Source organism: Sinocyclocheilus rhinocerous, unplaced genomic scaffold, assembly GCF_001515625.1.
Source record: "Sinocyclocheilus rhinocerous isolate Xijiao unplaced genomic scaffold, SAMN03320098_v1.1 scaffold220, whole genome shotgun sequence".
Classification (NCBI taxonomy): domain Eukaryota; kingdom Metazoa; phylum Chordata; class Actinopteri; order Cypriniformes; family Cyprinidae; genus Sinocyclocheilus; species Sinocyclocheilus rhinocerous.
The window spans coordinates 62,191-85,004 of NW_015666573.1; the positions used below are offsets into that span (position 1 = coordinate 62,191).

General features: G+C 35.8%; 2 protein-coding genes across 4 annotated transcripts in view; both read left to right on the forward strand.

The window, feature by feature from the left end:
* The window catches only part of grap2a (GRB2 related adaptor protein 2a), a 13,967-nt gene extending 2,846 nt beyond the window's left edge, over nt 1–11,121 (forward strand). Inside the window, exons 1-9 of one of the 3 annotated variants that reach the window (XM_016544329.1) lie at nt 121–290; nt 5,287–5,361; nt 5,736–5,852; nt 7,303–7,394; nt 7,569–7,688; nt 8,742–8,925; nt 9,284–9,388; nt 9,682–9,780; nt 10,736–11,121. In XM_016544329.1, the coding sequence (XP_016399815.1) occupies nt 5,775–5,852; nt 7,303–7,394; nt 7,569–7,688; nt 8,742–8,925; nt 9,284–9,388; nt 9,682–9,780; nt 10,736–10,912 (855 nt within the window). In that variant the 5' untranslated portion in view covers nt 121–290; nt 5,287–5,361; nt 5,736–5,774 and the 3' untranslated portion in view covers nt 10,913–11,121. Of the gene's footprint in view, nt 1–120; nt 291–5,286; nt 5,362–5,735; nt 5,853–7,302; nt 7,395–7,568; nt 7,689–8,741; nt 8,926–9,283; nt 9,389–9,681; nt 9,781–10,735 lie in introns of those variants that run through there. The other 2 variants (XM_016544331.1, XM_016544330.1) reach the window with 2 other exon arrangements.
* Nucleotides 11,122–11,833: 712 nt separating this feature from the next.
* On the forward strand, nt 11,834–22,304 carry fam83fa (family with sequence similarity 83 member Fa). Its single transcript, XM_016544328.1, has 5 exons — nt 11,834–12,483; nt 16,045–16,212; nt 19,244–19,365; nt 19,473–20,353; nt 21,051–22,304. Exons 1-5 carry the CDS (start codon nt 12,022–12,024, stop codon nt 21,098–21,100), a joined length of 1,683 nt encoding a protein of 560 aa, XP_016399814.1. The 5' UTR covers nt 11,834–12,021; the 3' UTR covers nt 21,101–22,304.
* The last annotated feature ends 510 nt before the right edge of the window (nt 22,305–22,814 follow it).

Genomic DNA, 22,814 nt, shown 5'->3' on the forward strand with positions numbered 1-22,814 from the left:
TTAGGGGCAGGATCTTTTTTTTTTTTTTTTTTTTATCAACCCAATTGAAAGTCTTTGAATATTTGGCACGGTGATACAGAGTGTTGTTACATTGGCTTTTTCAAGGGGCGGAGACAACGGTTCCGCTCGTTCTCGTGAGTGCGTGGTGTGCTAGGCAGAGCACGGGATACGCGCATGCAGGTAGCGGACTAACAGTTGAGTACTCGGTGATTAGAGACGTTTTGGTGACAGTTCTGCTGCAGGTGGTTCGTCTTTTCTTCGTTGCCAGACAGTGAAACAGCGAGACTACGGTAAAGTAATTTGGTTTGCCTCTTGTTTTATTTTAAAGTTGCAACGACCAGAAATAGATGTGTGAAGTTTGACAGTTGCAGCGCACTGCGGGAGCGCTGACACATTGAGATGCTCGTTTGAACTGTTCGCTTCTGGTCTTGAAGCTTGGTGTATTTATGTTTCTCATGATACTAACGTGTTGTTTTAAAGACGTGATAAACTGTTGATTTAATGACGTGCGTAAATGCGTCAAATAAGTTTTGTAGACAAGTGTGCGTACGTAGCTACTGTATGAAATTAACTTTAAATATTAATGTTGGTCAGGATAGTGAATGAAGAGCAGACAATGTCCAACACTGGAAGTATTGGAAACTCCAATACTTTTTAAAAATAGCTCAAATATATTATGTAGCATACAAGGTTTACAAGACGTTTGGTCGTTACGTAATCCCCATACTTCCAAGTATGTTGTTTTTTTAGTTTTTTTGATATTATTTTAGCAGTATTATTTTAGCATTAGCTACTGTTATGTGGAAATCAGTAATATTAAATAATTAAAGAAGTGGGTGTGTCCAAACACACACATAGGCTATATATAGGCTATCATCCAAACAAGGAAATGTAGAACTTATTTGGAATATATATATACACCAGAAGCCCTTTTCCACTGCAGTTTCTAATTTCCCTATTTCTAAAAATAAAAAGGTATCTTAATATCAACTCTTAAATTACATACAAATTGTGCAAATTGTTTCATTTTGTTTTACTTTTACATACTCTGTGTCCAGTTGTGAATCAGTGCAGTCCTCCCCAGACCATACAGTATATTCGTAAAGTATAAAAGCACTGGGGCACGACATAATAGCACATAACACAAAGAGACCATCTATTGAGGGGATGAGACTAAAGCTCAGTGTTTATTCATAAAACAACTTCCCCCTGTCACAACAGACAAATGGCTTTAAATGGCTATTTGTTTTTCTGTCTTTCTTCCTTGTAATGCCTGTTTTGATCTAGCCATGTTTGCATGAACCCTGAGGCCTGTGTTTCAAGGTTAAGGGAAAAACAGGAGATCAGTTTCCAACAGATAATGGCAAAATGCAGTGGTTTCATTTGCATTTAGGTTTATTCATTTCTTCACATGGTTTTAGCCTTGTTATCTTGATATTACAGATGCTGTTTAACAGAGTATGCTAGGGAGTGGAGGGCAGATGAAATGTGACAGGTTCAACAGTACTGACAGTGTAAAGGATTATTTAATCATTTTGAATTACAAATGATGCTATCAGAAAAAAAACCCTGCAAATTTGAATTTCACTATTAATTTAAATGAATTTCATAATTTCTTAGTATTTGGTTTGTACCTCTTTGGCTTTAATGACAGCAGCATGAAATAAATAAGCCTGATGATCATGTTCTCCAACATGATTTGAGAACAATCCAAAGAGAATCTTGAGCTTCGATACAAGGGAAAACTTCTGACCATGTGTACAGAGTCACATGATCAATGTCACAAATCTACTTTTTTGATTAATGACCTAGATATATTGTAGAGTCAATATATCTAGTATATCTCATTTTACATCATAACGCTTTTGTTTTTGTAAGTTTAAATTAGATTTTGGATATCTTATTTTCAATGTGGACTTTTGGACCCTGAATATAAAAAGTTTTTGCTTTTTGATAAACTTTGAAATATTAACTCATTTTAATTGAAGTATCTCTATGCAAAGAAAGGATCTAATTTGCTCTAATGTATTCTGTGTGTCTTTGTCTCATTCATTATATTCTATCTCTTTCTCTTTCATAGTCAAATTAAGTCAGTTTAATCCACAAAAACAAAACAAAACAGCTCTCCTCTTCACAAACTTCACTAATTATACGTCATTAAAAAAAGAGAACAGACCATGTTTCTGTAACACTTATAGTCAGGGAATAAATTATGTTTCCAATTATCATATGTGGCTCAATTTGCACTTCATTTCATGTGAAGTTGTTGCTTTTGAACATGCATCATTGGGTCTCCTCTGTCCCCGTATGCGGTATGACAGGAGCTCAGTTTAGGCAAAGATAACTGAGCACTGTGGAACTGACAGAGCACATTAACATGACTGACAGATCAGCTCTCACATCTAATCGCTGCTCATCTGAAAAATGGTTTTTCACAAGGCCAGAGGGGAGAGGGACGGACGGACGACTTCAAATCCATGTCTCAGAGTGTGGCTCAGTGTAATCTAGACAAATTGAAAATAGATGACATCGAAAACTATGTCGGAGTAGGACACTGCAAACAAGCACATGGATGGTCTAACACAGCATGTTCAATATAAGGCCAAAAACATTATAGGAGATTTAACTGACAGAATTACGCCGTGAAACAAATTTTCATAAAAGTTTTTTTTCGCTTTTATTTTTAATGTTTCATTATGGAGTTTGACATACTGAATACGAAACTCACATTACTTTTTGTGTATCATTAACAGTGCTCATGAAAAATAAAAATAAAATATGTTGACAATTTATACAAGCTAATCTGTTATTACTCATGCATAAAAATTACATGGTACATGCATAATACTTGATCTAACAACAGTTTAACATAAACAGTTACCAAAAGTGAGTCGTCCGAAATTCAGAAGTGTGCGTTTGATGATTTTTGTCTTTTATGACTAGTCCCACAATGTTCTGGAATGTTCCAGAAAGCACTAGAATATTACAGAATGTTACAGAAACCTCTAGAATGTTCCCATCCTTGCAAAAGCAAAAAAGCATGCAAAATTAGTACAAAAAACATACCGATACTAAGCCAGTGTTTCACAATTAATGATAGAAACTCTAAAATTTATCTGACCTAAATGTTTCCCAAAATATTGATGCTACGTGCAAATAAATAGTACACTAATAATTAACACCACATAATTACAGAAGAACCATAAAAAATGTAAGTGAAACTTTTTTTGTTACATTGTGTTCAAATTTCAAAGAGTTTATATATATATATATATATATATATATATATATAGTCCAAGAGGCATGATGAGATGCACATATGCCTGTATGTACAGGAAAGAAAGAGGGAGATGCTGAACAATGCTAGCTGCAGATCATTATCATTAGCAGTTCTGTTAGAAAATAACCTACACTGTAAAAAAAATTATGTAGTTTTTACAAAATAATTTTGTAAAAAATACAGAAAAACTGTAAACACATTTACGTCCTTGTTCCCTGTATATAGTACGGGAACTTACTGTTAACCTATTAACAGTTTTTTCCGTAGCGTTTTTACAAAATTGTACAGTTAAAATTACACTTATTTTTTACAGTGTATACATATTATGAGGAATCAAATTGTCCATAGACTTTTGTGATGAAAGAGCCTGAGCCTGATGTACTGAATGAAAACATTTAGCAAAGATGTCTTTTTATGAAAGAGATAAAATGATATTGAAAAATAAAATGCAATGAAGTTGAACTACTGTCACCTGTTACTAATTAAGTACTAATATGTACATTTAAAGTACTAATATGTACCATTTAGGGGTAAATAAGGTACAAATAAAGTACCGTTCAGATTTTGTACATTAGGGTATTCATATACAGTGGTGTGAAAAAGTGTTGGCCCCCTTCCTGATTTCTTATTTTTTTTGCATGTTTGTCACACTTTAATGTTTCAGATCATCAAACAAATTTAAATATTAGTCAAAGATAACACAAGTAAACACAACATGCAGTTTTTAAATGAAGGTTTTTATTATTAAGGGAAAACAAAATCCAAAACTACATGGCCCTGTGTGAAAAAGTGTTTGCCCCCTAAACCTAATAAGAAGGGGGCCAACACTTTTTCACACCACTGTATATATTATTTCAGTGTCCTATGGCAGGCTGATATATAAAAAATAATCTCACTTCTATATATATAGTGAAATTTAAGGGGATAGTTCACCAAAAATAACAGTTTAGTAAACCATTTAAAAGAAAAGTCAGACTATTCGGACTATTCACACATGGATGATGGATGATGACGGGGTTGTCGACTTTCAAAAATGGAAAAAAAAAAGTCCATAAAAGTACTAGAACAATAGTCCACAGCAGCAGATTAGATCATTATTGGTGAATAACGATAAGTAAGTGTATAAGATAGGAAACTTTAAAGGGGTCATATGATGCGATTTCAAGTTTTCCTTTCTCTTTGGAGTGTTACAAGCTGATTGTGCATATATAAGATCCCTGAAGTTGCAAAGACTAAAGTCTCAAAACCAAAGAGATATTCTTTATCAAATTTAAGACTCTGCCACGCCCCCCTAAAACGGCTCATTCTAACACGCCCCCACATATCTATGATCTTTAAAAAAGCATCATATGACCCCTTTAAACATTACCTATGAACCTGTGTTCAACTAAGGGTTAAAAGTTGATGAAGGGTTTACTTCTGCAAAGTTCCTCTTATAGGGAGCCAAAGCCACATTTCTTGTTTACCCATGTGTTTTCTCTTGTACAGTCACCATCTCAAATGGAGGATGGGCAAGGCCATGCATCATACTGTAGTAATTAAATATAATTTAATCTGCATTTCCTCCTCTGCTGTTTGTCCAGCTCTCCTTCCTCCTGATCCTAATGGAAATGATCCTGATTACCAGCATCCCTTCTTTTCCTCTTCACTCTGAAAAGCCCAATTCAGAGGAGAACAGAGAGGACCTTTAAACTTCTCAACCAATCTGGTTAAAATGATCATCAACCAACTTGGTTAAAAACATTATCTTAAAGAATAACTCCCATGCAAAGATAAAGGGGGGAGTTTTGTGTTTATGATGGAAAGACTTAAAGAGTTAGTTCTCGCCAAGAAAAGATTAAAAAGCTTAAATAAAAATCAGCAAATAATGACTGTTTCCCACTCAAAAGGTATCGTCCGACTTCAGAAGACCTGGAATATACAATAGGGCACATTCATGTGGACTACATATGGTCTTCCATTCATTTTAGTTTGTTAATGTTTGCCTGTTTCTGTGTTTTCTTTAGGTGGAGGTGTAATGGACTCTTGAAACGAGTTAAACAAGTGTCTCAACATCCTCAGATTATAGACAGTGTATTATAGTAAGATGTGACCTCTTCTTTCACAATTATGGGTTAATAATACATTAATTGGCCTGCTTCATTTATTTCTATATATTTTTCCCCTATTAAAACCTTTTTTTGTGAGTGGTCAAAACTTGAAAAAGGAAAAGTACTGAGTAGCTTTATTTTGAACCATCTTTAGTAAAAGCACACTTTTGTAATGCATACAATTGTTGTCACTAGCCAGCTAACCACAGCCGCTCGCTTTTGCTTAGCTAGAACATCAGCAGGTGTTTGACCTCTCTGGTCTCTCACAAGCCTAAGTTTAACACGTTTACTCTTTATTTTCTTCATTTTATCACCCTGGTTTCTCAAACATGGAACCTTTTTATATCTCTTCCCATTTATGGCAGCTTGACCCTCCCCTTCGTTCAACCTTTCAGTATTTCACCATGGAGGCCAGAGGAAAGTATGACTTCAATGGCAAAGCAGAAGATGAGCTCAGCTTCCGGAAAGGAGACATTCTGAAGGTGAGTGATAGAGTACTCGAATGCACAATCACGTCTCAGGTTACTTATGTGACCATGGTTCCCTGAGTAGGGAACGAGACACTGCGTCCTCTAGGGGTCGCTATGGGGAACGCCTCGTTGTGACCCGTGTCTGAAGCATACATTGAAAAACACCAACTCGTTGGCCGGCGACAGCCATGACGTCACTACCGGTGCGACTATAGTATAAATAGGCTGTCATGGCTGTCGCCGGCCAACGAGTTGGTGTTTTTCAATGTATGCTTCAGACACGGGTCACAACGAGGCGTTCCCCATAGCGACCCCTAGAGGACGCAGTTCGAAGTTCCCATGAAAGGGAACTTACTTTTGCATTGACCACCACATGAAAAGCGTTACAGATGCTTGCAAAAAAATGGAAAGTGTAGAGAGGAAACAGTAAAAACAAGTATTTGCGCTTATAAGACAAGTCTAGCTATATTTCTTGGAAACATCGCAGAAAGAAAAACATTACTTGCTGATTATGGGTTTATAAAATTCTTGGGATGCTCCATGACTGATAAGAAAATGAGGCATTCAATATGTCTTTGTAAAGTTTAAGAGGTTTTTAAACACAAATGTAGGTGCAAAGCTATCAAGCAGGGGGGTGAAAATTGAAACAATCTTTTGAGTGCTGCTCTACCACGCCTGACTACAACAGTTACGCTATAGCTAGTGCCAGTGCATTGGGCAAAGATAATGTATTGTGATAGAACCTTTAATGTGTTAATCCTTGAATATTGTATTATATGTTATACATACTCATACTCACAATTGTATAATTTTTTTTTTATATATAATTATGACTTTTTATCTCATCTCATAATTTCAGCTTTTTAAGTCATTTAAGTTTTATCTAATCATTTTTACTTGTATCATAATTTAAACTTTTCATGTCACAATTATGACTTTTAATCTCATAATTATGATTTACCTTTTTTTGAGGGCTTAAAGGGTTAGTTCACCCAAAAATGAAAATTAGCCCATAAATTACTCACCCTCAAGTCATCCTAGGTGTATGACTTTCTTCTTTTAGACGAATCCAGTCAGAGTTATATAAAAAATTGTCTTTGATCTTTCAAGCTGTTTAATGCCACTCAGCGGGTGTTGCATGCATCAGTCCAAAAGCACTTAATTAAAATGCGCCCATCCATAAAAAAAAAAGTGTCTCACACGGCTCCGGGGAGTGAACAAAGGCCTTCTGTAACTTGTTTTGGACGGATGCATGCAACACCCGCTGAGTGGCATTAAACAGCTTGAAAGATCAAAGACAATTTTTAATATAACTCCGATTGGATTCATCTGAAAGAAGGAAGTCATATACACCTAGGATGACTTGAGGGTGAGTAATTTATGGGCTAATTTTCATTTTTGGGTGAACTAACCCTTTAAGAAATTGGCTTATATTACTTTTAAGAAATATTGCTCTAAACAGATCCTGGGATCTCAAGACGAATGGTTCAAAGCAGAGCTACATGGTCATGAGGGCTTCATACCTAAAAACTATGTTGACATGCAAACGCTGAGGTGAGCTCATGCTTGTGATATTTATGTTTGTTTGTTTTTTACCACATGCAAAAAACCTGTAAGCATGTAGTAGTTAATATTGTGGGCTATTGTAAATAGATAAAGACAGAGCAAGAGAGAGAGTAAAAGACCTAATAAGCACACAAGTGTATTTGGATTCCAAATTTTCTACAGCTGGTACAAAGAGAACGCCAGGCGTGGCTCGGCTGAGGAGATTCTCATGTCCCGAGAGGTGGGTGCTTTCCTGATCCGTGGCAGCCAGAGTTCCCCTGGAGACTTCTCCATCTCAGTCAGGTAACAAAAATGAGGAGAGAATGGATTTAGTGGATTTATATTAGGATTGCAGATTTTTATTTTGCCTGTGTGATTGCTTAAAGGCATAGTTCACCCAGAATTTAAAATTCTGTATTTGGCATTGTTTGTCAATATAATAGAAGTCAATGGTAACCAAAAATGTTTGGTTATCTATACTCTACAAAATATCTTATTTTGTGTTCTGCAGGAAAAAAAATAAAAACACAAAATGTGTTAAGGTTCACAGTCTTGTTAGGCTAGTGTTAGTATTTCAGCTGGCCCATGAAGGCCACCCTTAAAATGCAGTGAATCTGTAATCCCACAAATTGTCATGTCAGTCTTTTTAAGCCATGAAGCTGCATGTTTGGTTATCTATACTCTACAAAATATCTTATTTTGTGTTCTGCAGGAAAAAAAATATAAAAACACAAAATGTGTTAAGGTTCACAGTCTTGTTAGGCTAGTGTTAGTATTTCAGCTGGCCCATGAAGGCCACCCTTAAAATGCAGTGAATCTGTAATCCCACAAATTGTCATGTCAGTCTTTTTAAGCCATGAAGCTGAAAGATCCTCATAGACTAGAGCCTCACACCTGAGCCATCTCGGCCCACACACACACTGAATCTGGCCTATGGAAACACTCCATCAATAATGCATCAATAACATCCATCTTATTACAGCAGTCAGACAGTCCATTTGGTTCAGCCATCCTCTCATAAATCACCTATACAGTAGGTCCAAACTGAATGCACTGTGTAAGACTGAGAGAGAGAGAAAATGAGCGAGGGTTCCCTCTAGTGCAGAAAGTGGGTTGTGCAAGCTTTTGTTAGTGGCAGTTCATTAAACATTGCTGGACATTAATATGTCCTGAGGCTGGTAATCAAACTTGAATAAGTTAGAAGCTTCTGCTAAATGACTGCATAGCTTTTTATAAGTGAGATTATTTTTTATATATCAGCCTGCCATAGAAATAAGTGTGAACAGTTAGGTTTTGTTTTTCTAATGTTCATTTATTTATATCTCACTATGTTTTGTTTTTTTTCACTGCTCACAGACACGAGTATGATGTACAGCATTTTAAAGTTATGAAGGATAAATCGGGCCAGTACTACTTGTGGACGGACAAGTTTACCTCTCTAAACAAGCTTGTAGAGTTCTACAAGACCACCTCCATATCCAAGCAGAGGGAGATCTTCCTTAGTGACGGAAGTGGAAATGAGCCACGAGCACCTCCACCTGTAAATAATCTCTAGATTTAAATCCATAAATACAGTTTGCTCTTAATCTTCTAGGTTACTGTTTATACTTAATCTCATAACAGAACTCCATGAAGACGCACCTAATCATTAAACTTTATTTTTGCTGTCTCTGAACTCATTTATCTGCTGATTTCTCTTGTTTTCAAGAGACAGCTGATGTAAGAAAATCAAAAAGTAAGGCTCTGTGGTGAAAATTTTAATTTCAAATTTAAGATTTTTTTCAATGCACTATGAGCCGATTCTGTCAAACATGGCTTTTAAATGTGGATGACGCTGAGAGTATGTGTACAGGAGATTAATAATATTAATAAAATCAATAAATGGTCCTCATTTTCAGTTAAGGAGTCAACCCGACGTTCGACCTTCCCCAGGTGGTGGTTATGGCAGTCCCCCAACCTCATCACAACACCGCAACACAACAGATCAGAGTCACAACCAGAAGGTACGAGCATGTCAACAGTCATATTCAAGCCCATCTGTGCATGCATTTAAAACTGAAAAACCTTGCTGAATTATTGAAAAGCTGTCATTCATATTGAAGTACATTAGCCTCTATTCCATTCAACTAACCAACTGTTCCTACAGTCTTGCAAAAACTGATTATTACATTATCAAAAACTAATTATTTTAAATATAAAATATTCTGTAAAATATAATATAAAATATGTATTGCATTTAATTTTCTAATAATATATATATATAGTATATTGATATATATAACTGCTCTTTTCTCAGAGTAAGAGAGGAAGTGTTGAGGATAAAGCTAACACTGTGGGACACCAAGGGAGGAACAGCCCAGCCCCTTGGCGAACCTCTGAAACTTTGCCTGCTCCGGTATGACACCAGAAATTTTCAGAAACTGTCTCATGAGCTGTCAAGAGTGTCATCACACAAGACTGTATTTAAGTCTTGTGTGAACTTCTTCTTTCTTTTTTTTTTTAAAGGTGATGTGTGTAATATTTTGCGAGGTTAAAATACTTTACTATCCTATGTTATGGTGCATTCAAGTCAAGTCGGGAAAGATCATATTTACAAGTTGATCACACATGAGTGCCACCACAAAGTCGTAATTACGAATGGGAAACTGAATTTTCTGAATCTAAGTTGCATCTACAAAATACAATAGTATTGTACAATTACAATAGAATATATAAAGATTCAGTTTAAAGCAACTTCATAAAATGAATAAAAACAGAAAACAGCAAAAACACACTGAAGCCCATTCTTTATTCATTGTTTTGTAGATGTAGAGTTTAAAAAAATCTTGTTAAATTTTATGTAGAAAAGGTACATCGCCATCTTGCTCCGACCAAAGTGACTTGAATGCACCTGACATCACAATTACGACTTGCCAACTCATAAATATGAACTTCCCAAGAGGACTTGAACACACCATTTATATGCTGAGACAACTAACCAATGGCATGAGTATGGGGGCTGAACTATCTGTTTGTTCAGCCAATAGAATGTGAGGGTGTTCAAGAAACTTGTTTGTAAACTTTTTTTTTTTTTTTTTGCAATTCCTTTTTATGATGCACAGAAATTACACACTGCACCTTTAAATGGCTATACATGGTTATTTGTTTACTAATATTTATTGGTAGTCTATCCATATACATTAGTAAAATCAGTAAAATACAGATTTTACTTTCATGTCCTCAGTATTAAAAATATATATATATAGGAACCAACCATTTAGGAACATTAAGGAACAAAATTCAGAAGGATATTAGTACCTTTTATTATACTGACCATTTATTGGGTGTGTGTGTGTGTGTGTGTGTTTTAGAGGTCAACCATACAGGTGATGGCAATGTATGACTTCACAGCAGAGGAAGATGACGAGTTGGGCTTCAGTTCCGGTGACATCATTGACGTACTGGACCGCTCTGATGCGTCATGGTGGAAAGGTCGATTGCGCGGCAGGACTGGTCTTTTCCCTGCCAATTACACAGAACAGATCTAAAGTCTTCTGATTGCTCAGAGGTGTGGAATCACTATACTAAGAGTCAAATCTATCATTCTCTTACCAAATGCCTGTCAATAATGTATGGACTGGTCGATTATTTTCAAATTACTTTTTATAAAACTGGCTGCAGAACTGTTGAGGAGAAGTGAGAAAAAGACTCATGAAGCTCTTTGTTGCTTCTCTTTTTCATATACATAACCATTTTTTTTTATTATTTCACAAATATGGTACGAAGAATGAACTATACCATTTCCCTTATGTGTCAAATTCTCATAATGACTAGACATTTCTCTTATATGAACTGCTGAATTATACAGTACATAGCCCATACAGTGACCCTTCAGTTCATGTTTATATTTTAAGATCTTCAGTAGGACACACTAAGACAAGATACAGTGTTACAGTAAGCAAAGATTTTATGTTACTGTACCAATTTTTGTATTAAAAAGAGACGTTTTTAACTAATGTCAGTTGTCAAAATAGACCCATGGCACAGGCAGAAGAGGTATGATTATTGTTTTGTTATACAAGATGAAAAATACGGATGGCAAATATGGTAATAACAGTGGTAAAGGACTTGAATAAATCGTTCTGTGTCAAGTGATATTTTCAAAGGAATTGTTCAACCTGTCATCATTTAATCACCGTCATGTTGTTTCAAACCTGAAGGACTTAATTTGTATTTTCCGTGTAACACGGAGGAAATAAAGTTACATGTAAACTATAACAGGACATAAATAAAAAAGTAAACATTAATTTGTATTTATTTTATTATTAGTATTTGTTTGTTTGTTTTCTTGGTGGTAGTTGTATTCCTTTATTTACTATTTTGGTAAATAAACAAAAAGTTGGCGTCAGTCAAGGAAACTACCATGACGGTTTCATCCGTGTTTATTTTAAGTTAAACAAGTGTCACAAGAACCGTCGTACAGACTCCGGTACAGAGCGCTGAATCCCCGCCTACCGCTCTACCGAAGCTCCGCCCAACCATTCTCTTCAATCTCGCTCAGAAACACCTCAACCAACCACTCAAACAGGTAAAGGTGTGCTGAGCGTTCTGCCTGGAGTCACGCAGGTGAACCGTTGTTTCCGGGAGCACAGCTGCCATGGCTGAGTCTCAGCTAGTATGCATGGACGATGAATATGTTAACGTGAAAATACCGGAGTCCAAGCCGGAGTTTTACTACAGCGAGGAGCAGCGGGCCGCGCTCGAGCAGCTCTTGAAGAACGGGGATGGCGCGTTCAAGATGCGCCTCAAAGAGGATAATATTAAAGACTTTCTCTCTGCAAGGGAAATCAAATGGATGCGGGACACCTTCCAGGAATATGACAGTGACTCGGACACCTGCTGCTCACGATCGCCCCATGATACGAGTGAAGACTCAGGTGTCCACTCAACCTACTGGCCGACCATGTCTGACACGGAGATCCCTCCGCTAGACATCGGTTGGCCTAGCAACGGCCATTACAAAGGGGTAACTCGGGTGTCGGTTTACACCCACCCATCCAAAACTAACAGTCCGCATATTAAAGAGGTGGTCCGCAGACTCATTCAAGAATCCACAAAGGTAAGCGACCAGCCGTCTACCACTTATTCCTACTGCGAAATAGTATCTATTTTTGTTGCTAGTTCTTTTTTTTTATTTTTTTTTTATTACTAGTAGAACTAAGTATTCCAATAATAATTAGGTGATTAATGAAAATTCCACTAATAACTATTCATTAGTCATTAGTAGGCTACTTAGTGACCTATATCTGTTCAGTTAGTCATTATACCTATGCATTATATACTAGTGCAGTAGTATCCCAACAAGTAACTATCCCATTGTTACTGGTTACTATTTGTAATGTTTTGCACAGGTCAAACAAATTACAATATTTCTAACTTGTGTGTGGTAGCTATTCAAGTTATACTAGTAACTATTATTGAGGTATTACTAGTCAAGTCACCTTTATTTATATAGTGCTTTATACAATACAGATTGTGTCAAAGCAGCTTTACAGTGTCAGACAGGAAAATAGGTTGTCAATAATGCAAGAGGACAATAACAGTCCATTTTTCAGTTAAGGTCAGTTCATTGATGATTCAGTGATGTCATCATCCAGTTCAACTCTTTTCCAATAGTGTCTGTAGTTAGTTACTAGTCCATTTCCAGGAGATTTTAATTATCTAGTTTTCCTAGTAGTTGAATAGACAATAGTACGTTTTTATTAGACCACTGTTGTGTATTCCCATTGTTTCTTCTAAAATGTACAACCAGTCATTAATCAGACAGAAACATCAGTGAAGTAACTAGTGAAATATGAAATGTTACTGCTGGGATAAATGCTATAAGTCTGTGTCTCATATGTGTATCTAATAAAAATGTATGTGTATTGAAATAGATACTAGTCTCAGTATCAGAAGTAGTAACAGAAATATATAGTTCGTTTTAAGGAAATAAGTAATGTGTCCTGACTTACCCTAAGTAATATTTAAGATGTTTTATAGATGTATTAGTTTCAGTTGTATGATTCACATGATGATGAAGCATGTGGCCAAAACCAGCTTTACTGTAGGTTTATGACATATTTTGAAGTTAATTGTCAGTCATGTGGTCGTGTTCCTTCCTCTGAGCATAAGATCATCATTTAATAAAATAATTAACATTTAACTCTGACCTGACTGTTTTAAAACCTACCATAAAGTTGTGGGAATATGGAAGAAGGAATAATCGAATAAAGTTAAGTACAAATATTAAGAATTAAGTTCAGCAGATTTTGTTTGCTGAAGAAGACACGTTTCTTCAGAAACTGCCGAGGCCTGATCCCTGGGGCTGTGGGTATTTTGGTGGAGTGCTGTTTATTTGTGAAATAGCTCCCGAGATCTTATTTGGAAATCACCCTGACTAAACATTGGTCTTTAGTCATACGAATCAATATGAAACAGAAACATTCATTTTAACTTTAAATGAAAATAATAAAAAAGTAAATAAATAAATACGAACACTGCAAAAAGTGAATAATTAACTTTTAATTCAAATCTAAAATAGTATACAGTACATATACATTACAAAACTGATCATTAGCAAATACATTCTGAACTGCTACATTCATTTAATTGTATGCAAACAAATGTTGATGTGAAGTAATTATTAAATCTAATGATGGAATTGTTTTTTAGAATAATACATAAATAACTAGTAAAAAGAAAATATGTTCTCAGAAAGACCAGTTTCCCCAAAAAACCACAGAACAGAGGTATCTTGCCATTGGTTAGATCAGGTAGTATGTATAGAAATCTCTCTAACCTTTTGCGCAGTATGATGTCATTGTGAATGAGTTTCAGTGAAGAGAGTGAAGTAATAATCAGTCAGGAAATCACCCTCGTATAGCCTTGGGTTTTGTCTGTAAGTGCCGTGTCAATCACACTGCCAGAGGCCTCAAGTCATTTACACACACAAGTGGTAAGTTATAATGACACACTTCAGGTACAAAGCATTTCAGCTGCCTTCAGTCCACCTCCATGTACTGTACTCTAATCCTCAATTAATACACAAGCTGTAATAAACATTCATGAAAAATTTTAACTCAAGAGCTACTACATTTCATTGCAACTCCTAATTTAGTTATATGTTTCCTCGCAAATGTCTTGTAAATCTGTCATACATCCCATCCCATATAAGTACTGAGTAATATTACTTAACTACATGTTATTTATTATATGGTTAGGGTTTAGGATTAGGGTTTGGCTTAGGGTTACATGCATGTGATTATGCATAATTAATTGTTATTATAATAGTAACTCAATGAGATAATACTTAGATCATTACAATCTTTGGACCTGATTTTAATGAGCCATCTCTGTTTGTAGCAGTAAAATTAATACAGGATGAAATATAGCTGGTTAATTTTATTGTAGATACACAAACATTTTACTTGTGTGTTCTGGTCGTCACATCTCTTTGCGCCATAAGTACACCCATAAGACTTATTTGTTGGTGGGTTGCGATGAAACTTATTCAAATGCACTTGTCAAACTGAGTTAATGACGTTCTGACAGGTGCTGCCCTTGTTTTGTTTCGTTTTGTAGTTACTCTTCTGTATATTTACTTTTATACAGCAACTCAGACAGTTTTTTTTTCTAACTAAACTGTGCTAAATTGTGACTTTACTATTCATCTATTAGAAGAACAGCAGACTCTTATTTTATACTGTTCACATTCTGGGTACATTTATTGAGTTACTGTCCAGTAATATTTAGTTGGGTGATATTTAGATGTGTTTTAAAAAGTTCAGAGCCGATTGCTGACGAGCGTTTCATTTTAGTTTCAGGAAATCAGGTGTCAATGTTAGCCTTAGACTATGTCCACAGGACATTGTATTAACATATTATTCAGGTGGATCCTGACGCTCATACATATCTTTGATGTCATGTGAAGCAGACGGTGCCTCCTCTTGAGGAACTGATAGAAACATGCTTGTCTGAAAATGTTAGAAATAACATTTCCTTGTACTGTAATTTGCGCAAGAAGCTTAAAATTGTTATTAGTTCCTTGTCTGAAGAATAGTTTATGATCAATATAATATATTTTTGGCTTTAGCAGAAGAACAGAATCTGTGTCATCAAAAGTGATTCAACCGACACTCCTGTTCAGCTGTTATCCGTGTTTTCTCTTTAATGCAAATTGCTTCATTCTTATTTATATAGCTCTGAGGTGCGAGTCAGTGAGGATGAAGAAGGGATTGAAGCCTAACCTTAAAACCTTTAGAGCTTTAAATTGGCTTTGAATTGACTCAATAAATTTAAACTTGTTTTTCCAAGTCATGATGAGTTTTATGCTGACCTAGTTTGCATTTTATTTGTTAAAACGCTGTGGTGTGTGGTCTATAACACATATGTGCCCTTTGACCCAGATTGACTGCTTGGTTTCATAAATAGCTTGTGACTCATGTTGAGTTTGAACTTTTTCATTGCTAATGTGTCTGCTGGAGTGTCTGCTCTGCGATCTCCCTCCAACTGTATGAGATCTCACGTGTTCACTCAAACTGAGACAAACTGCACTGCAAAAAGAGTCAAAGCAGATGTAATGATAAGCTAAGTGAATAAACTAAGCTCTAACCACTGTTTGGTTTCACTTGGTTTTCAGTTGGTTGCAGTGGTCATGGACCTGTTGACGGACCTGCTGATTCTGCAGGATCTGTTAGATGCTGCGAGTAAGAGGGGGGTGGCTGTGTACTTGCTGCTGGAGGAGAACGGCTTGCCGCACTTCCTGGACATGAGCAGCAGGCTGCAGATTTCTGCGCAGCACCTGAGGGTGAGTGATAACAATTGGCTGATACAATTGAAGGAATTGTGTTTTGCATAAAACAAAAATGAAACCAATTTTAGGGCAATTATTTTGTGGCATTATTTTTTATAGTTAAGCACAAATTATTAATAAAATTATAAAAAATGTCTTCTATTCTTACTTCCATAATGAAAAATAAATCGCATTACCATAATAAAATACATTTTAAAAAACTGTGAAATATTTATGCATCATGGTAGTATTTGTTGTACTGATTTTAATTTATGATTTTAATACAAAAAATACTTAAAATGTATCTTAGCAAAAAGAATCCTCAATGAAAATAATGGTAAAAGTAAAAGTAAAACATCAGGATGCATTGTGGCAATGCAAATTGGAGATCAAGGATGTTCAGTTGCCCTTACATAATGTCACAATACAAAATATTTTGGTAACATAGACTTCATTTTCCATTGTGATTAATTTAAACTGAAATTGAATTTCAGCGATATAGATAATATATCACTGAATCTGACAACAATGTCAGGATCATATTTTACACCAAATTACAAAATAATCAAATAGATTCTATATATATATATATATATATATATATATATATATATGTTTTATTTTATTATATTATATATATTTTTTTATTTAACACATTTTATATATACAATTAATTTTATTATTATTATTTTATATATTTTTTTTTATTTAACACATTTTATAGGTACAATTAATTTTATTATTATTATTTTTATAATAAAAAAAATATTGCCAGGAAATTCTGGTAAACTTGACTGTTAAGTCCATGGAGTTTAAAGATAAACAATTGTAATCTTAACAACACTATGTGAACCTTTAACTTTTACCTTGTTGGGAAAGTAAAAATCAGTGTCTGTTCTTCAACCCCATTCAATTTTTATTTCTTAACATTAGCCATTAGTAAACCAACATGATCCCTGTTGCCCTTTTATTTGATCACACAATGCTAGTTAAAGTGAAGACACGTGTTATCAAAACATCATAATGTGTGAATGTTAGCAATAGTCAGACGTGCCTTATCAGGCTTTGCTGGAAAAGTCGTCAAACATGAACACGTGACTTACCATATCTCACCCAAACGCACATGTTAACAGATTGTCAGCTGACCTTTAAGGGATCTGTGTCAACTTGAAACGCAGGATGATTCTGGAGCTGTTGCCACAGGGTTCAACTGACTTCCTGGTCCGCTGTGCACACACATAACAGCGCTGTCGAATGAAACCCAGCACTTTCCGCAAGACTGCCCCAAATACTGCCGATCTCCTTAAGATACACTGCCAACAAGCCTTATCTATGTGGATTGTTTTATATAGGACACTAGGGCTTTTCATCTGACAATTTACACTGAGCAATAGAGTTGGATAATTCAGCATTGTTATTTCCTGAAAGAGGATCTGCAGATTTCAACAGAACTACGAAAAAAGGCAACTTGATCTCGTTTAGGAGAGTTGTGGAGCGCTCTCATCTCTCACACGCTTCTGCTTTTTCCTCATCCATGCCAGCCTTGTACTCAAAGTCCTTTTGTCGCTACAGTACTCCTTTCTTTTGAGTCCTCAGTGTGCAAATGAAATCGCTACACCTCTGTGTGTCTGTGTCACTACCGACTTCACCTTGGATATTTGCCTATGCCAGGTGTGTTGCTCTGACACCTTATTCCTTTTGTAAAATCCAGATTTCCCACTTTATACCAAGAGTTTGTTCACACCAAGAACAATAGCTATAAAGATTGACGAGAACGTTAGGTTACCAACAGACGAGAATGTTAGGTTACACTTTATTTTAAAGTGTCCTTGTTACAGTGCAATTATACATATAAGTACTGAGTAATATTACTTAACTACATGTTATTTATTATATGGTTAGGGTTTAGGATTAGGGTTTGGCTTAGGGTTACATGCATGTGATTATGCATAATTAATTGTTATTATAATAGTAAGTACATGTAGCATGTGTAACACAGACACCTTAAAATAAAGTGTTACCGAACGTTACATTTATTATAAGCACGGCAGTTTTGTTTTCTGCTGCTTTTAATGCGCAAGCTCTTTAAAGTCAGGTGGATTCTGACTGGCTGTCAATGTTTTATTGTTCATCAACTGGGGGGGAAAAAAATATTCTGAATGTGACTCCAACAATATCTTTCTCCTGCTGTCTTATGGACATATGGACACTAGAACAATTATTAAAACCTTTAGTTAAAGATATAGTAATCTTTAGTGTAAATGGACCTTAAATGACTGTTAACGACCTTTTTGTTATCCAATGAGATCTTGGATAAAAGTTTGTGAACCCAAGATTGTGCATCTTTTACTGTATGTCAGACAGTATAATATAGATCTTAGCTAAGACTTTGGTCACAAATGACTGGGTGTTTTTACCGGTCTGTGTCTATTTTGACATCCTCATTTACACGCATAATTGAAATGCAAACCCTTGCGCTAATGTTGGCAATATTTTTCCATTAACAAAATCATGTGAGTCTGGACTCTGGAGTCAGTTGTGGCTGGATAAAACCTATCTTTCTTTATTCTTTAGAGCAAACCTGTGATCATAACTTAAATGGATAGCTAAATAATAAGAGATTTTTCTCTCACATGCACCAATGTTATCAGTTGCTATGCTCCTCTTGTTTCTTCATATTGTAATTACTTTACTATATGGACCCAAAATGTTCAGTTTCTGAGAAGCTGTCTCAAAGTATCATTGATTACAGTTAAAGTTACTGCAACCAGGGAAGCCTGTAACTTTTTTCCTACATAATAAATTACTTCTAAATCTTATCTTGCATTCAGATGCCTGATGTTATTGAACACAATTGTGTGAGACTGTTCATTAGTAATTATACAAAAACATTTTGATGACAGGCTGAGGCATTTCAGAATGACTAAAACAGTATTTTAGGTGGTGTTCAATGAGATTTACAGTCCCCAAAATGTGTCTTGGACAGTAAAATTGTGGAGTGTACACACGGCTTTAAACAATATTTTCTCTCTTTCTGCTCTTTCAGAACCTGCGTGTGCGAACCGTGAGGGGCTCTGGCATGCCACTGTCCTTTGGTCATCTGCCAGGATCACTGTGTTCAAAGTACATGCTGGTAGATGGCGAGAAAGTGATGTTTGGATCATACAGGTTCGTATACAGACCAAACAGTACGTCTTGCAGTTTTGTCCACCATTGTGGTACGCTTGTTCACTCTTTTTATCATTACATTTGCTGTATTATTCCCATCTTTATAGTTTTACATGGAGTTCCTCTAGGATGAACCGCAACACAATCACTGTGATGTCAGGACAAGTTGTTGACTTCTTCGACAATGACTTCAGAGAACTGTATGCTGTGTCTGATAAGGTGGACCTGTACCGGGAGTTTCACATCAGTAAGCCGGCCCTGCCAGTTCCTGTGCTGAAAACGCCAGCGGAACCCAACAAACTCACAGTTCCTGTATCCACGTCACGCTTCCAGATCTCTGTAGGGGACTCCAGACAGGCTGACCTAAAGGTGCCTGCACATAAATACCATAATCCTAAATACTCTTTAGTCGTTGGAAACAGTCTAGGTGTGACTGGCTCCCTGCAGGATCTTTCTAAGCTGAGAGACTATGTTGACCATGCCTCTGTGAATAACATGGAAAAATTAATCTACACCAATGGAGATAGTGTACGTCCACAGTCCCCTACATCCCCAGATGGGACAGAGGATATTAAGGGCGATGGGAAGAAGCTTTCGCAGTTTGGTTCTAAAAAGCAGCGCTCTTCCTTCCGGCATTTCTTGAAAGGCAGAGCAAACAACCAGAGTCCAGACACTCTCTCTAAAACAACCCATCAAAGCACAAAACAACCCGTCACAGATGCAAAACAGATCAGTCATACAGACACTAAGGTTACCAGCAACTCCAAGGAAGCATCTTGGTTGGCCAATCATATTAATGAGCAAGAAGATGCATCCAAACACGTTACTCCCGCTCCTCGCAAGATCTCAGAGACTGACAGCACTGGTGAAGTTGAAGACACATTTGAGTTCATAGAGAACACACCACAGGTCAAGTTTAAACTCAAGAAGAACAAAATGGGTCCAAGGAGTGTTTCTCTTCAGACTATTGCCACAGATGGCGAGGATGGTATGTATCCTGACTATACTCATGTACAGCATTTTCAAGAAGTGCAATGTTTTAATTTAGGGCTGCACATTTTGGAGAAACAATCAAATGTTGATTTTTGGATAAAAACTGTGATAGCAATTCTAGGTTTGCTTGTTTGTAGGGCTACACAATTTGGCCCAAACTGTGTGATAATATATCAACATTGCTATTTAATAATAGCAATAACATTCATTTATTGCTATTGATCTATTATTATTACTAAATAAAAAACAACAAAATAAATATTACTCTTGTAGTATTGTTTGAGAAAAATTATTTGAGAAATAATATATAAAATATTTTATTTTATTATGTTACTATAAATAAACATTACTATGAATAAACTATATAATTATAAACTATAAAATTGCAATACTAATGTTTATGGCCATCTTCATTTCTTCATTTTCCAATGTTTTTCCATGAAAGTATGGGAAGATGATTGGCACATGTCGTGTTCCAAAATGAACATTAAAGTGCTCAAGTGGAGCGACACTGAGATGCTGCAAAAGTATAAGAACGCAGTGCCACGCTTCACTCTGAAACATGCATTGCATCTATTGAATCATTTCAATTGCAGCCTTTATGATTTATGCCATATCAGTTTTATTTAGATTAATCGTACAGCCCTATTTTGATTTTTCAGACTTGTTTTACATCTTTTGTTTCTTTTCAGGCCAGAGAGGGCGGAGGCGTAACCAGAAGAAGGCCTGTATTCAGTCCTGAGGTGTCTCTGCCAGAGGAATCAACAAGAACATGTGCTTATAAATCAGGACTTTGGATACTAGGACAGGTTTCAACAAGAATATTAACAGTATATACTGTAAAAAAAAAAAAAAAAAAAAGGAAATTTTCTTTATTATGTTCAGTTTGGACAAGATGTGGATAGTGATTCTCCCTACAATAATATTGATTCAGCTGTCAGCTGAAAAATATTGGTGTAGTGTTTTTTTTATTATTAAAAAAAAAAGTATTTGGTGCTGTGTTTTTAAAGGGAAGTGAGGTTGTTTGAACAACCTCCAAAAAGCTGCTGACACTGTGAGGAGCTGGTGTCAGAAAAAAAAATGACTGAACTATAGTGCGCATGCAGTGATCATGTGACCTCCTGTCAGTTACAGAGCTCATAGGTGGACTGCGGAGATCTTTAAATGTAAGAGTCTGAAAATGTAGCATGTTACACATATTTCCTGTTCAGCAGATCTCTGCCCTGCATATTTATCCAGTCCTAATCAGTTGCACGTACCCAATCCTCAAGTCTGTGGGAAAAGCTCCATAGCAAAGCTGACAGATTACAAATGAAAACATGTCTGATGAGTAACCATTAAAGGTGCGGTCACTTTTACTGCACCTGCAAAATTTCGCTGGTGAAATCCAGCCATTTCAATAGGAATCTGTAAGATTGGGAGTTTTGCTTGAGGGTGAAAAGGTTCCCCATGCACATTTAATTTGGTCACGTGAAATCGCTGCATTGGTGTTTGAACTGCTTGGTTTGAATGTGACTTCTAAATATATAAACCTTTTTGCCCTCGAAATTTCGCTGAAATTTTGTTAGTGTGATGTCATCTTCATTATATCAATTTGTTAAAAAAAAACAAATGGTGTCCAGCAATGTAAAACTCATGGCTTTATGTTTTGCATGGAATGATTTGTACACTTTTATTATTTTATAAATATAAATGTCTGTACTGTTCCTTTAAGATTTCACACAGAACACATTCTTGATTTTAAAGATGCAAAAACAACACAGTGGAATGTTTAAGAATGTCTTGAGATAGGGTTTTTATAATAAAAAGCAAACATCTGTTTTGCATGTTAACATAAAACAATTACAACGCAGCACATTGGAAGGCAAAAAAAAATGTGTTCGTGTGAACTTACGGCTTAGGGAAATAATAGATGTTAGATCAAGAGTGCCAATAAATAAATTGAGGTGGCCTTAAATATATTGGTGATGCTTTTTTCTTTTCATTTAACTCCAGAAGATGTGATCTTGCACTGCTTAAAACTGCCTGGAAGAAAAGACAACCAGCCTAATTTACCAAATGTGAGTTTTATCAGATTCAGCTGTGAAGTGGCTAACAGCTACTTTTACACAAATTATCAGGTTTATTATTACTGTAGATGTGAGCGGTCAAACGTCATTACGGGGTTTGGTACGCTTAGAAAATAACAACTATTGAAAAACTAGTATCACCTCATTCTTTGAATAATGCAGCAACTTGGCCACTAGAACATGAAATATAACTAACTGCTAGTTAATGTACTGAACATTTGTGGTATACTGCTGGTATTTTTCTCCCAAACACAATGTTTTGGGTTCGAGTCCTTTGAAAAATCATGAATTGTTAGTTTAGAGTTCATTAAAAATAATTCAGGTAAATTGGGCCACCTTTTGACAGTCATCTCAGTGTTGCCCAAGTTACCTAAATTCTACCTAAAG